We start from the raw sequence: 16,188 nt of genomic DNA on the forward strand, positions 1-16,188 counted from the left end.
CTTTTTCGATGACCACTGTTAAATGGGGTTGCATGCTGACACAGTAAACCACAAAAGCAAGGACGACTATTACAAATCAGTCCCCCTTGCTCTCCCTCTTTTCCTCCTTCCTGCCAAAATGCCATACCTGGCCCCTGCACTGGGCAGCCATCATAGCCTTATGAATCAAAGACACTGAGGTACAAGTAGGCAGAGACAACTTATGAGCACTTGGCTCTGTCTCCCAATCCCCTTCTTTCTCCCTTCCTCTCTCTACTGGAGTCTGAACATTTTTCTCCCCCTCTCCTGCATTTATCTATCTAGCTCGGTTGGCTGATAAATTCTCAGGCGACGTTTAAAGAACCAGCTGAGCAGAATTTTCCCAAGTCACACTCTGTTCTCGTTAGTTAATATACAAAACAAGTCAATGTATATGAGGATATATGCATGTACACCCCCTCCCCCCCAAAAAAACAGCCACAAACACATCAGTCCTTGTCTCTTTATTGATATAACTTTTTGTTAAGGATTAAAAGATTACTGCTGACATGGCATGCAAAAAAGTGATGAGAAAACAGCTTAGGCTGAAAATTTGCACCATCTTACTAACAATGACTTGAAAGACATAGACGTGGTCTGAGTGATGTCACCCACTGCTTCCTGTAAAGGCATTATGAAGGCTAACAATGGTGGACAACTTTCAGAAAATAAAAAATCTAGAAAAAGAGAAAAGGGTGGAGCTGAGGCTGCCAAATTAATCTAAGATGCTGGCTACATCTGGCCAATCTGTCAGTCAAATAAGCAAAGTACCCCTTTATGCATAACTCCAAGCCTTTATATGACTAAAAGTTTTGGTCCAAACAGATGTGTTACACACAAATTAACTCCTTGTACAGGTTAAACAAATGAAGATTTGATGCACAGAGATGCCTTTGCTTTTGGAGATAGGTTCAGTTGAACACTTGAGGAAGTGTGGTTTTCCGGTTTAGTTTCATTTTTGGAAACTGGAAGTTGCAACTTAGTAAGCAGTTCTTTGGTTCAGATTCTTAATCCTAATTTGCCATTTCCAGAGTTACCAATAATGGAATTAAATTCCACTGAAAAATTATACCTTCATATTTATGGGATCATTTAAAGCCTCAACCTACTGTTAGCAAGCTAGCTAGCTTAGCATCAGTATTGTAAGGAATGTGAAACAGCATAGCTTAATAAAGCTAAAAACTAGCATGTAGCAGTACTTTTATGATCACCACAAAACACACCATCTCATTTGTTTAATCTGTACAAAAACTTGTGTATACCGTTGTCTTTGTTAGATGTTTTACGGCACAGTATATTTGCTAGGTTTAGTGACTTCCTGTGTCTCTGTATCTTCGGGTTAACAGGGAACCAGCAGAGCTTATCGAAGCACTGAGCTTAGACAAGAATCATCCATCACACAACAACCCATACGGTTCAGCTTTTGATTTTTTGTATTTCCAGATGTAACATGAAACAACATTTAGCATTAACCAACAGCAACTTGAGACAAGTCCATACAGAGCGGTTAGAAATATGGAACGTGACTTGAACAGTGTAAAATTGTACAGCATTGGGGAGTTATGTTAGAGCCACCCACTGCCTCACACAAGGTCGACATACATTGGTGTTCAGAGCAACTAAACACTGAGCATGCAAATGACCCAGCAGTCAAATTAACAGAAATAACACAAGACAAAAAAAAACCCTGTATGCTTTGTAAGGAAGACAGCTGCACCACAGCTCTGTATCCACATGTATTACTGTAAGTAAGTAATCATGCAGCTAACAGAGATTTAATTTGCAATTAAGTGACCTAAAGAAAGAGTCAAGCTATCTGTTTCCCCGTTTCCAGTCTTTATGCTAAGCTTAGCCAATCGATTTTTGGAATTAGTTATTCCACATAAAAAGATGTGTGGGGTGTTTTGATCCTCAAATTACTCCCTTAGTTAGAGAGAGTACAAGTGCATTCCCAAAATGTCAAACTAATCCTTGGAGTAGCTTTTAAATTAGCTTCAAATAATCCCCACAGTTTGACTTTTTAACATGGTCTATATGTTGTGCATTTGATTGTTTTATTGGTCTAATTAAGTGAAGGACATTATATAATGAATCTAAGTCTAAATGTCCTGCAGTATATTCAAAACTAGATATGTTTGCATAATTGTCTAAGCACTTTCTTTGTTTGCCATTCATATTTAGAATCTTCAGAAGCCTGAGCCCCAACTAGAATTCAAAACTAAGTCATATCGGATTGAGTAATGCTTGTCTGAACAGCATGGATTTGTAATAATGGACCTGCCAAAGAAGAGCTTAAGCATTAGATTGTAGAACTGTGTACACAGTGCAAGAGGTTTTAGAAGAGATAAAAGCTCTGTAGTTATCTATTAAGGACATTGCTTATTTGTAAAACCAGCACAATAAAGCTACCACCTTAAATGCACCACTGTGAGTACCATGAAATAACAGACTGTCACAAATATTGATAAAATTGTAACACCCTTCCAAAGTTACTATCTCCCCATGTCTCTGCCTCTGTGCTTACAAATAACCCATCTAATAAACAGAGACTGGGACGAGTAGAGGAGCAGTGAAGCTCACACTCTGGTGTGCTTCACTGGTCCTGAACACAACCATTTCATCTGTTGAGCCAGCAGGCCAAATCAAGTGGTCTTTATTAAAGTCGCTTTGATGGATTCACCCCTGGCCTCCCCCGCTGTGATCTATCGCCTGTCCGGGGCTTGGAGGTCGTAATAAACTTGTTTAGCAAGGGGGTCACTGCATGGAAGCTGAGCATGTAAGCATATACGTGTGTGGGTGTGTGCTTTCTGCTTGGACATAATGCTGTGTGGCTGAGAAGCATGCTGTATATCAACAGATGAACCTTTATTAAAGATATGTAACAGATTTATCTGTTTATGCATACACCATGGTCATGCACAGTATCAGCACTGTTATCCCCTTGAATAGTTTTCCCATCATGAGCAGTTCCTGCATATTTACTAATAAAGTAGTAAATCAAAAGCATGGATAAGTCCTTCACAGATTCATCGTAGCCTTGCACAGTTACTGTTAACTGAATTTTAACCTGTTTTCTTAAGTATACCTTTACCTTTTCCTGCAAGTATATGTTTTACATTTTCTTAAACCTACTGTGAAGATGTTTAACTGGCTATCTAACACACTGAAATCTATACATTTGCCGCAATGACCAGGGGCAAATCTAGAAGGGTAGCCATAGATGATATGGGGCCCCATTGAAATTTGGTTGTCCACCTGGAAATCCTGAAAAATAATCACCTTATTATCCTGTCCAAGATAGGACTTATGCTCGTATCAACTATTTAGGATGTGTTGCAAGAGGCTGCTAGTTTTGTTTGTATACTTTAAAGCTCCTCTGAGGAAAAGAGATGGGCTTTGAGACCCCTCACCAGCAGCTACAGTGTTTCCGCCTGTCAATCAGATCAGCTGTGCCTCTCATAATGGGAAACTTGTAATCTTAATATCTTCGAAACACTTGAGGAACTGCAGTTTTTAACACTTCTGCATTGGCTTCAATTCTCGCTGAAGGAGGTCGCTGCTTGGTTCGTCCATACAACTTCTTCTTGAGTCCTGAAAGATCCAAGCTTAAAAGTTTTTATTGTTAAAACACTGCACTGATACTTTTTAAAGTTAAACAATTAAACATCACTCAGGATAAGCTTTGGCCAGAGAAAACTATTTCTTTGCATTTAACGAATTATATTTGATGGTAAGGCTCACTTCTGAGGGCTCCCTGCTCTTCGAAGTGCATACGTGAAAAGCCAAGGCAGGGAAAGCAGCAGCAAAGATCCCTGGAGTACACAACAGAGTAGGCATCAGTGACAATACATGTGACAGTGGTGAAATTTAGCGGGGAAAATAAATTTAAAAAAGCATGAAAAGGAAGAGCTGGGGTGAATGCAGGTTGCAAAGTGGTTTGCAGGGGAAGCAGAAAGAGTTGGCGGGCAAAAGCAGTTTGAATAGAAAGCTCATTTTGACATTTTCCAGTTTGATGTAGAGGGTAATCATCAGAGTTGTCAGCTGATATGTGCTGGCATTTAAATCAGATGATGTATTGTCGGTTGAACTTGACATTGTGGCCTGACTGAATGAACATTATGGTCAATTAATAAAACATACATTTGATACTTTAATGTCAGCTAAAGTAGATATGACTGGAAGAGACAGAGAGGGTAAATCATTGCTATTCCCTGTATGTCTGCACACATACTTCATGCAACCCTCCCACCCCCCTTATGTCAGTGCCCCAATTGGGCCCCCACAGTCCAAAAAGTCAGGATCCACCCCTGTATCTGACTGTATATGACTGACAAAAGCAAATGAGACCATCAGGAATTAGATTGATTATCTCTATAGAGTTGGTTTAAATGCCTGTTACAGCCACAATAAGGCCAGTACAACATGAAACAATTCACCACTTGCAGACTAAGTGTGCCTTTGTTTGGATTTACCACTAAAAGGATACACAGTAAGTAATACTATTAACAGTTAAAGATAATTTCATTTCTGGAGATCTATTAAACTTGAATCTGTCAGAAGTGAATCAAACTTTAGATTGTATTGGGCAGAATAGCCAAGATATTTAAGTGTCTGCCCACAATAATAAGCAGATGCTATCGACATGTCCAGCCATCATCCGTGTGTGTTCTCTTCAGTTAGTCACCGTCCCCAGCGCATACACACACAGGGACATCCAGGTCATTGTTAGTCGAGCCGAAACCCATCCTCTGTCTAATGGGTACCACAGGGACTGATGTTATTGGATGATTCATCAGATCAATGGTGCACAGTTCTCTGACTTCTTCTCTTGAGTCCAGCATGTGTAGCCTGTTGGACCTTATGTATCTTTCGCAGAAACAAGCACCTAGCTCTTAGGGTTATAGGTACCAACGACTGTGTATGATTTTATTGTTTTAACAAAGCAAAAATCTGATTTACAGCTCTTGTTACCAGATGTTATTACAAATGATTCGTTTTTTTTTTCAAAGTAAATCATACAAGCCAAAGTGCATGATGTTCTTTTATGAGCAAATTCTTTCACAAATAAAGTTTTATGAGAGGTGTGCCTGGAAAGAATCAGTAATATTTTACTCTGTAAGGCCCTTTGGAAGATACAGCAGAGGGCAAAGCCTGTTATTGTTGTTGCTGATGTTTATGGTGTTGTTTTATGAAAGGTGGTAAACCACTGAGTTGATGGTAGGTTATCATACGGTATATGGTGTATGGATTGACCTACAGCTTTAGACAAGCACAGACATTTAACAGTCTGGGGAAGCTACTGGAATAAAGTTACAACCATTGTATTGCATATGACTTAACATCAGACATTGCATATATCATAAGATCCAAGTTAATCAGCCCCACCATGGTAATAGTGACACAAGTGCAATGGGGTTCAAACACTTCAATTAATAAAGCCATGTACTGGCTGATCAAGAAGTTTGTCTTCTGACATCCCATTTTCTAGATTTCTGTTTCAAGAAGCTAAACGACAAGTCTAAAAAATGAATTAAAAAAAAACAGGTAATAGCCATTAAATGCTAAATTGAAGTTCACAGTACAATTTTATCCATATGAGCAAACAATGTGCAGGTTATGTATAACATTTAGGGCCTGTGTCCACTAACAGCATTTATTGCTCTTGCAGTGCCACAACTTCAATGTCAAAGCGCTTCTCACTGCTACTTACTGTTGCTAGGATATGAAAGTTGTCCCATGGCTCATTCGTTTTCTTTGGTAGTGATAGACAAGTCTGTTTCAGAATCCTCTGTATGCTTCATTTTTACTTTTATTCAATGTCATTTTACAAATAAAACGTGAAACAATTGATAGAAAACATGTTGCAGTATTAGCAGCAGCTCTGGACATGGTTCTGGAAATTGTTCCCTCTGAAAAACAAGTGTGTTTAGATCCTCTTACGGACATCCACCATTGTTGATGACAAAGTTGAAATCAGAAGTCCTGCCCCTTCTTGAATTTGATTGGATGGTGATTGAGTTGTTATTGACCAGGGTGGTGATATTCCAAAGATTTAGCTACTTTCATCTTGGGGTGCTGTAATCCCTGCTTAACTGGTTTTGTATAGAAAATAGGCGGCGCCATCGCAAACAAAAAACAGCCTTGGTGTATGCAGGCCTTAATGCTGTTCTTCTTGTTATTTTGCTGGCTGCATTAGCATATAAGGAAAACTAAGACACGGAGGGATTACGATCATACCCTACAATTCCTCTTTGAGATCACTGGTGACCCACACAGAGCCCTCTGGCTGGTTGGGGGTTAGAAACAAAGCCTTAGAGTTAACCCAAGGCATTGGACAGCTTGCAGTTTTTAAAGCTACGAAGTGGAAAAAGAACCACAAGAAGACGTTGAGTATTGATTCATTGTGAATGATTTACAGTGCAAAGTCTGTAAAAAGTGCTCTGGTTTAAGGCTAGAAGAATTGGAAAGCACCTTGAAGAGAGGCGATTGGAAGGTGGTAGCTGTGTGCTTCACAGTATAAATAAAGTAAACGTCTGGTATGTAGCATCAATACTTGGTATTTAAGGGGTTATTTTTATCAATGTGGAAGGAAGTTTTGTGGCATATTTAACAAACAAGGGTGATGGGTTACAGTGGCTAAAAAGCTGTGGTGGTTGTACAAAATTGTACAGCCATGCAGATTGCTCAGGGATTGTTTGAATGTGTGTTAATTGGCAACATCCTGACATCCTGTGGGGGCTGGTAAATAAAGCACATAGCAATTTGACTTCATAGTAAATAATATTTTACACACACAACATGATATAACAGAACATACATTTTCACTCTTTAATATAAAAATAGGCGAAGTGTCTGTTTATCAATTGAATTTGTATTTTTGGTCGAGTAACTGATAACATGTTTGGTTGTGTTTTGGTCATCTGTAGCAAAGCTTACTCCCTCTCTCATTCGTCATAGCTGCACAATTATTTTTAAAAATTAAATCTGTGTACTTTTTGAAAAGATGCTCAGGAATACACCAAAACCATGTCATTTTGCTGAGAGTCTGCATACGTCTCCAGACAATTTCTGCTGCACTCTTTTAAGATGTCCAAAAGCTGTAACCACCAACAGTCTGATGATGAACTTCCTCCCAAAATATAGGACTTTCTGGATATGTTCATTATATTTTTCAGGCGTTACATTCATTTCTTAAATTCACATCCTGGTCAAGCCTCGTCATCCGAAGTTTGCAGGGCGCACCATCATGGTTGTCATGGTAGACATCAGATTGGGACCTTTCCAGTAGTACCACTTAATACCATTGTAGCGGACCACAGTGGATGAACTGGGGTAATATATGCCATTCAGGTTGGATGGACCGCACGCTTCAAACCACCAACCTGAAGGAGAAATGTGTCGGAGAGTTGAAGGGAATAAGTCAGAATTAATTAAATTCAATCTCATGAAATGGAACACCCAAATATACAGCTGCAAGTCAGCAGTAACTTTATACTGGCGCAGAGGGAAAATGAAATGCTCTTAGGGACATTTACAAGCGGGTGGATAGAACTGTTTAACAAGGTATGTTATGAGCACAGACAGATTGAGAGTGTAGCAGAAGCTGCGTACCTCCTGATGCGAGCTGAGCGCATTTGCAGGTGCAGCGATCGTTGTCTCTGTCCTTGGTACTGAACTGGGTGCCGGTGTGGGTGAGGCTGCTGGTGCGTCCAGCTGTGCCACTGAAGCCCTCGGCATGAAGGCTGGATTTGGGAGAATAGGGACAGAGTTTCAGCAAATAGAGAAAAAAATGCACAGCAGCAGGCACTTTTATAAATTATTTAAAGCTGTGTTAGGCAACTTTGCTTTCTGGCAGCTCCAAATACAAAGTAGCAATGAGAGGACAGTGCATGGAAACTTTTTGGAATGTACAACAGGACAGTCAAACTCATCAAACCAACTAGTCTATTACGTTTTAATAAAACAGGTAACCAAAGGGGGAAGTAAGGCACTGTATCAAACATTTTTTGGACCAACTTTCTCTGACTGAAGTTTGTAGTTTGTTTTTTAGATATTCACTTTTGTCTGATTTCCTGTGGGCATGCCTGGAAACAGACTTAAAATCTGTTATCATTAGTGGCACAAAATGTAGGAATTAAGGACAATAAGAGTCTTGACAAAGTGTTGTATGGACTTCAGAGGAAAAATACCTGTAGCAGTTATTTCAAGATAACACTTCACACAAAAATAATGAAATAATGTACAAAAATATACATTTGAGTATTGGTAAAATACATTTTAACTTTAAAAAATACATGAAAAACTCAATGTGGAAGAAAAAACTGCACAAATTGACTTTATGCCTTTAATTATTTTTCAAAAGTGGCCCATGAACAAAGTCTGTGAAAATGCTAGTGTGTGTTTCTGTGTCTGTTTGCATTGTGTCAGTTGTGGTCTGATGTGAGTAGGCAAGGAGGTCATCCCTGCTGTCTGGCCTCTCCCCTGCCCTGTCATTCTGTCTAGTTAGTACTGGACTCTCCCACTGCCCCCTGAGATATGTGACCCCCACTCCGTATCCCAGGGCAGGCTGTCTGTGATGACTAAATGAAGAATTGTCCTCTTGAAGTTGCAAGTGCACAGGGCAGGGCAAAACATGGAAAGAGGCTTTTAAAAGGACGGGGCAGTGGCCGGGAGTAATGATGGCATAGCAGAGAGAGGCCACAATAATAGATGACGAGGTATTGTTAGGCAGCTTTTCTCTCTGTGATGGATTGTGGGTGTTAAGAAAATTAAAAACTATAATTTTAGACATGATGGCGACCAAATACCACAGAAAGTCCGATTAGAATGAGCACTGGATTGGACTGTGCCAACTCTTCCTTCTCCATGCAACATTTGCATTAGGGCATGACCGCCAAACGAACAACTTTGCTCCCCCACCAATACTGCAGACCACAGTCCAATCTTTTCAAAGGTAATTGTATTTTTATATAGTTATTTTATACTGTAATGACAAATATAATGTTGCATCAAAAGGAATGTCTACCACTGGTTTTGAGATTTTCTTGGCTTCCTCAACCTCCAAAGTGGTCTGTCATACGGATGATTAATGTCTGAATAATTTCTCTGAGTATTAGGTGAAGACCTCCATGTTGCTCAAGGGTGCGCTCTGCATGCAGCCGAGGAGCATTGCTTTGGCTGGAAGTCATGAACAGACGGGGGCCAACCTATCCAGCATGCTAGTAAAGTTGGTACATATTGAACTGGTTACGCAGAACATGAGCTCAGAGGTAGCAAGCTACAGAGGCGATTATATTCGCTCAGGTGCTTTGCCTCACACGCTGTAACCGAGAGCAAAATTGTGAAACATTCAGTTTTATCGTGCTAATTATGTGGAACAAAGTCAGGCAAATACAATTTGCTGCACTATTAGGGATCTTGGAAAGCGCACATCCACACATGACGATGATTTGTCATCTCTTACAGCATCAATCTTCATAAGCTTCCATAAAACAAGGGCACATTCCTGTGAGTTTATTCGAAACCTAACACGTGCTATTTTTGATTCTCTTTTATTTCAGTCTACTTTGGAGGAAGCACAGCTTCAGCACAGCTTCAGCAGACATGATCTTGTTAGTGACTGCAGGGTTAGTGAGGAGCTTTTGGTTGGAGTTGTCAACTCCTGGCAGGGGCAGGTATAGCCAAGACCTCCTGTTATACTTTGGTGGATGTGCCTACCCTGTGGGGATTTTCAGGGGCAGCTGTAGCCGCTGTTATGTGAAGAAAAAAAATGAAGGCAGACGAAGGTGGCTTGTGGCCTCTGCTAAGCTCATCATTATGAATGGCATTCTTGAAAATGGACCAAGTAGTTCCTTAACATAAGTGCTCAGGGATAGAAAATAGTGAGGAATTTGAACTGTTGATAATGGTTTCTAATCTGTAGTGATATTAGAAGTCTTACACCCAGAGGCAAGGCAACGGGTGAAAGGGTGTTATTGAATTACAATGAGGTCTTTCACAATAGAAGCTCTTAATAAAAAACTTTCGTGAAATTAAACACCTTCATTATACTGCTATCCATTTCTGGTTTCTGACAAAGCGAAATAACTTATTTACTTACTTATCTATGCATATTTAGCCTGTTTAAATGTGGCCTTTTGTCATATTTTGTGCTATCATGTACTAATTATGAATCATGTTTGGTAATTGGGGGATTTTTTAATTCTTATAGTGAGTTCTGAACTGAGCATTTCATCAAAACAGGCCAGAATAAAGAAAGCCATCATATTAAGATATGCATGGTAATAGTATTTTGTGCTAATGTGGTACCTGTAGTTGTTTTCCTCCCCGTCTATGTAGAAGCTGTCGTAATGTGAGAATGCCTCGTTCCCCTCTCTGTCTTTTAGCTGGACATGAAGACTGTATTCTTGGGAGCTGGTCAATTTGTGGATGATATCATTTCCCAGCCAGTGCTCCCCAGATGGATCTCCAAAGCCCTGGATTAGACACAAAGAAACAATAGAGCAAGAAAATCGTCTAACAAAGTGGATGATTTTACCCGGGACCTGCCAAGTATTTTTGGAGTTAATATGGAAATGGACCTTCATTTTGAGAAGTCACATTCATCATGTTGATGGCCTGAGACAGTCCACTAAGTGAAATAGAAGCAAAGTTATCTACTCCCAAAGCACCAGCCGGTCAATTGAGAATTTAAGTTTCACTCAATATTCTTCCAATGATCTATTTGTGTTTGCAACTTGTCTCGTGGGTTTATCAAGTTTGAGAACTCTGGATCCTTGTGCTAACAAACATTTGTATTCAAAATCTGGGTTGTGCAAAACAACTCTCGACAATGCAGGCATTTGTATTGAGTACTCCCACAAGATGGTGGTAGGTGGACAACTAAGCAGATGCTGTGACTGAGGGCACCGTCGGCCAAAAAATGCTTTAAAACTATGAGAATTTAGGGTCAGACTTAACCTTAAGAAAGTGACACCCAAAGAATCAATACGTAAACACTTTAAATGGGACACTGGTTTAGCTCAGTTGGTAGTTCTGGCACACCTTGTACTGAGACACTATATAAGCTGTTCAACTATTTGTGTAGTATAAGCAGGCAGAATATAAAGACATGAACGAAAAGAGAAAAGCCAAGGGCAGGAGTCAATGCTTATGATTTTCTAACATATGGAAGGCACAGTTATATAAACATAACCTTTCCAAGGATGCAGCAGTAATGAAGGCTAACAGACAAAAACTTACTGGAAACGTCAATAACAGTCGATAAGTCCTATTCAAAGAGATGCCCATAGATCAGGGACAAAACCTAGCCAACATATCCTATAAGCTTGACAAAAGCTAGCATGAGGGATGGATTCAAGGCCAAACAAATTAAATAGTGCATATGTTCAGTGAAAGTTAAGAATATAACAATTACAACTTATTACACATATAATAATATTTTCAATGCAGAACTGTGAACAATAACCCCACACCTGCAGATGTTATTCAGCCTTTGCTCAGCCATTTCTACTTCTTCACCTCAGAGTTCTCTGTCAATTTGTCTAGCTGTCAGACTCTCTGTTATTGATCTGAAGTTTGAGTGAATATAAAGAGCGCGGCCTGGAGCATTTTTCATTCAACCACCAAGTCTGCTTATAACATTCGATCAACACTGAACACATAACACTGAGTGTGGATTTGGGCAGCGTGGCGCTTCAATACATACGTTATCTGCTATCTACAGAGCTTCCCACATCCTAACAGGAACCAAATATTTATCATCCACTTGTGAAAATATTGTTCTTAAAAGAGGTTTCTAAGCCTTTTTCCTCCCTCTTTCTGTTTGCAGTCACGGTCTTCTCTGCATTTTGTTTCCAACCCGAGCTGTGGCAATTGATTTGTTGGCGTGGGTGGGAGACAAATTGCTACTCCGCTCAATCACAAACCAGCCTCACTCATTTGTTCTGTGTGCAATTTAACACAGTCAAAAAGGTCTGCTGGCATATGCTTCTGTCTGTTTTTAACTGCACAAACCAACTTTTTTTCCCATTTCAAAAACTTTGTAAAAAGGGTGAAAAAAGCATTATCTTAGCGCAAGTCCAAAAAAGAACAAAAACGAAAGGTGTTGAAACGCATTTGAGTCCGTGGAAAATCTTCGTAGTCTCTTGTGTGCTATTTTATCACATCCTGTTTGTTTTTGAAATGCTGTTGTTCACACAGTTCCCTATCTAAGTAAGCTACTAAAATCTTTCAGAGGTTATATGAGTCAACAGAGTGAGGGACGTGGGTTTGTGGAGACCGTGTGTATATGGGTGTGTGGGAGTACGACAGGGAGAGGGAGCAAGAGCAGGTGCAATAACATGGGGGGTTGGAGAAAACACAAGGGTGGCCAAATACAACAACCACAGGTCATTTGGGATCACAGGCCCGTCGGTATCCCACGCCTCTACGTGCCAAACCTCCCATGGATGGTTATTGGAACCTCCAGCTCAGTTCCTCAGTTCTAATTTGTCCTACCTATACTAAGATACTATAAATGATCATGATGCACCCCAACCCAAGCCTCTGAAAAACTCACCACTTTGTAGTCCCTCCAACCACGATGGAAGTCAACTGAGCCATTCCTTCGATGCTGCAGTACTGTCCACCCGCCACCTCTAGTCTTCATGTCACAGAACACCTGAAGAATACAGGCACAAAACAACAGTGTTATTAAAGATTCATGGCAAATGTAATGCATTTTGAAATACTAGATGCTAATATAAAACCAAAACAATGAGCTCAAAGAAACGCGAATGCTCCCTAGAGCTGAGGGAACACGTGGGGTGATTTATTGATCCAATTATCATTCAAAATATTGATTAGTGCAGATTTGAATTATAATTTAGAGTGTTTGGCTGTTGATAAACAATATTATGATTGATCAGTATATCGATGCAAATATTATGTAAGGGGTAATGTATAGGGAGTGGGTGGTTCTGGAAACTAGGATCATGATAGGATGAGCAAGACCCTGACATATCAGGCTACCAACTAAAGACATACATTAGTTGACACTTAATACTGATTGAAAGATGTCTATATATCATTTATTTATAAACAACACTATGCCCTGTGGAAAACATCTGTGTTGTGCTTTGTCAAAATATAATATGGATCAAGCACCAGAGGAGGTTTTGGACCCGATCTAAACCAGCTTTAAACAGCCTTTTTCAGAACAGTCAGTTTTGGTGTATGTCTCTTTTTTGATGGAATCAGCTCCTTCTCACCTCGCCTGCTGTGAGAACAACAATGACGGACTTCCCAAAAATTGAGCTTTGAAGGAGTGGCTCAGACATTGAGGTTGGAGGCACTAGGGGAGCAGATTATGAATGGACCAGCACACCACAATCAAAGGCCTGGGTTAGCTTATTTCACAATTAGCGGGCTAGTGAATACTCAGGATATCCAACTATAGGGGCACAAATACTTAAAAGGTGTGTTTATAATATGTTCCTATGATGACCAACCCTGACGCAGAAACAACACTTTCTGCCACATTGTTTACTGATTATGAATGCTGACTGACACCAAAATTTTGCCACAGTGTCAACAGGCAGTTTTAAAATGTGCCGGATGCCTTTCTGTGAGTTTTGTTTGATATGATGTGTGTAATCAGGTTGTCCCTGTCTTTTGCTGTTGCTAATTAATTACTGTTGTTGAGGCGTTTCAAGGAACCATAATCTAATATTACACACAGCTGGGTAATGTACATTTTTGTTCCTCATGTTCTACTTCAGCCCTTGAGACAGAAGATTAATCACTCTTTAGCATTTGGACATTACACTAAGATGTCACATCTCTATTTGAGTGAAAAGTGGCCTGAAATAACACAGGTAATTAACACAATCTCGTCTTTCCATTATTTAAAGGAATGTCTTGGAAGTTAGGGGAGTAGGGGGGATGTCGAGCACCCAACATTTAATCTGACATGAATTGATATGGCCCAGGTGGGATGGAAAACTAACACATCAGTTTGTTCTCATGTCCCTTCGAGTGGGGGAGTTGAGGTGGAGGCATCTGTGTTTTTGGTTACACACTGTTTATTCTTGACTTGGCTGCATATTTTGTCATAATGTAGATATGTTTGGATGAACAAATAGTAACAAAGTGCACTCATTTATCTAGTGACATAATTTGAAATTTAGACTTGCAAAGGGATTTGTAATGGATAGTCAAGGTGTTTAACTGGGCTTATCCCAGCCTCACTTGGGGGATGTGATTAAATCAATGCATGAATTTCTTTTACTGGATGCTTTTTGCAACACAGATCTTCAAATGAACAAACGTATTCAGTCAGCGTACCTCAAGTCTAAAGGGTCGTATTTTTTCTCAGGCACTAAACTTCAATGCATGTTTTCACCACAGATTATAGATATTGTCAGAGGCATTTCAGACTTGATGACATTCTTCACAGCCTACAATCAGGATAATTACCGATAAGCCAATATAGATTTTTTCAGTCGGTTGCTTGAATGTTGTCCACATAACAACTGCCCTGACCCGTCTCAAGAGCGGAGTTGTAACGATGTGGACCAGCATCCCAACTGATCTCTCTTTTGCGACAGCCCAGATGGCTTCTTTCTGCTCAAGATAAAAAGAGAATTTAAAGTAGTTTCCCAGAATAGTAAAGCTAAATCGAGGTCAAAAGGCACTCAGGTCTTTTTCCCTGAAAAACAGGGTCGACTGGCAATATGCTGTGATTATCCTTCAGCACGTTAAGCCTGTGCTCCGGCTTTGAAGGCACAGAATATAAAAATTGGGTCTTGGAGTAGAGTTCTCAATTTAAGTGATTTGGGGTTGTTACTTTGATATAAACCAGGTTCATGTTTGGGGCCCCTTATTTGCTTTTTATTAAGTGTTATTATTGTTAGCAACAAAGAGGTCAGTTCGGGCAAATCCATCACAGCACAATGCATAAATCCAGAAAACTTAAGCCCTATGATATATTCTATTAAATGTAATGTTGTATTTATAAAAGGCTACCAAGGGATACAATAATTAACTAATTCTGTTCAGCAGGAAGGCATAATGTGCTTGATTTAATGTGCCATGTAGCTCTCAGAAGTATGCACTAAAGTATGAAAAATTAAAAAAGAATCTGATCCAAGCTATGAATTATTTGATGTGTAAACACTGTAATTATTCAAAACCTCTGAGATCAAAAGTTAGCTAGAGGGGTATATCTTATATACTGGAATCTGCATTCCACACGTAAAGCTTTTTGTCTCCTGTCCAACTGAGGAATCCCGCTCGGAAAATCCCGGAAAATAGGGCAATTTGTATCTGCCCCACTTTCATGCAGCCACCCAGAATGCCAGCCACCTTGGAATTTAGATGGCATAGATTGAAAGCAGCAATGATTTGGGGAATACTAACTCGCATCAGTGCAAAAGTACATTGGCCCCAGTTGGCAGGAAACACATGGCACCAGTGCCCAACACCTGGCTGACTTGCACACAGGAAATGAAGAGGAAGAGCAGGGGGAAACAGAGGCAGTAAGAGCTGGTGCCAGCAAGCAAACTAGACTGAAAGTAATGAGTTACATGAAAAACTATTCCACTGCCGTCTTCCTTTATGTGAGAGCTCTGAGAGTCAAGAGCCCAGCCAAGAATCCTAGCTGTGATTCGAAGAAAAGATAGCCTGCTGGTGAATACCATGGTTCACTTAGCAAGTGCTAGCTACTTCAGGTCACAAGAGGTACCTCCTGAGCTTTTCTGACTTTGCATTCAGCAGTGCCCACTCACTCCCCATAAAGCCTGTGGGCTAAAATGCTCCTGTTGCTTATTATTGTTCCAGCTCTCAGAAACCCAGCAATGCATTAACATCAGGCTCTTTCCTAAAAGAAAATCCAACAAATTACCATTCATCACACCAGTTTGTCCTTCCAGTGTTAACTAGAGTATAAAATGTAATAAAAGCCCTCTGAATGCCATCATGCAGAGTTCTTGTCTGTGTGTACTTCTCTACCTATCATATACAGGACTTTGGCATTGTTATACATTCACCAACAGGGGACAAGTTAACAAAGGGGGGCATTTTTGAGGGCTTTTGTTGGTCCTGCCCTCTTGATGTCATCTTATTGTATGTGTGTTTAGTTTGTGCATGTGTCTGTTAGTATTGAACTTATCTATTTCCACCTTGTTACAC

The 16,188-nt window shown here is 40.0% G+C and overlaps 2 protein-coding genes across 2 annotated transcripts in view; one reads left to right on the forward strand and one right to left on the reverse strand.

Annotated features, from left to right (window-relative positions):
- The window catches only part of col9a2 (procollagen, type IX, alpha 2), a 191,754-nt gene that overhangs the window by 103,611 nt on the left and 71,955 nt on the right, over nucleotides 1-16,188 (forward strand). The gene's annotated exons all lie outside the window — the stretch shown is intronic.
- Nucleotides 5,810-16,188, reverse strand: part of angpt2b (angiopoietin 2b) — a 29,576-nt gene continuing 19,197 nt past the window's right edge. Inside the window, exons 7-10 of the mRNA XM_034705241.1 lie at nucleotides 12,578-12,679; nucleotides 10,327-10,493; nucleotides 7,630-7,760; nucleotides 5,810-7,400 (exon numbers count right to left, since the gene is read on the reverse strand). Coding sequence (XP_034561132.1) covers nucleotides 7,237-7,400; nucleotides 7,630-7,760; nucleotides 10,327-10,493; nucleotides 12,578-12,679 — 564 coding nt within the window. The 3' untranslated portion in view covers nucleotides 5,810-7,236. The remainder of the gene's footprint in view (nucleotides 7,401-7,629; nucleotides 7,761-10,326; nucleotides 10,494-12,577; nucleotides 12,680-16,188) is intronic.

The sequence above is a fragment of the Notolabrus celidotus genome, chromosome 16, assembly GCF_009762535.1.
Source record: "Notolabrus celidotus isolate fNotCel1 chromosome 16, fNotCel1.pri, whole genome shotgun sequence".
NCBI lineage: Eukaryota > Metazoa > Chordata > Actinopteri > Labriformes > Labridae > Notolabrus > Notolabrus celidotus.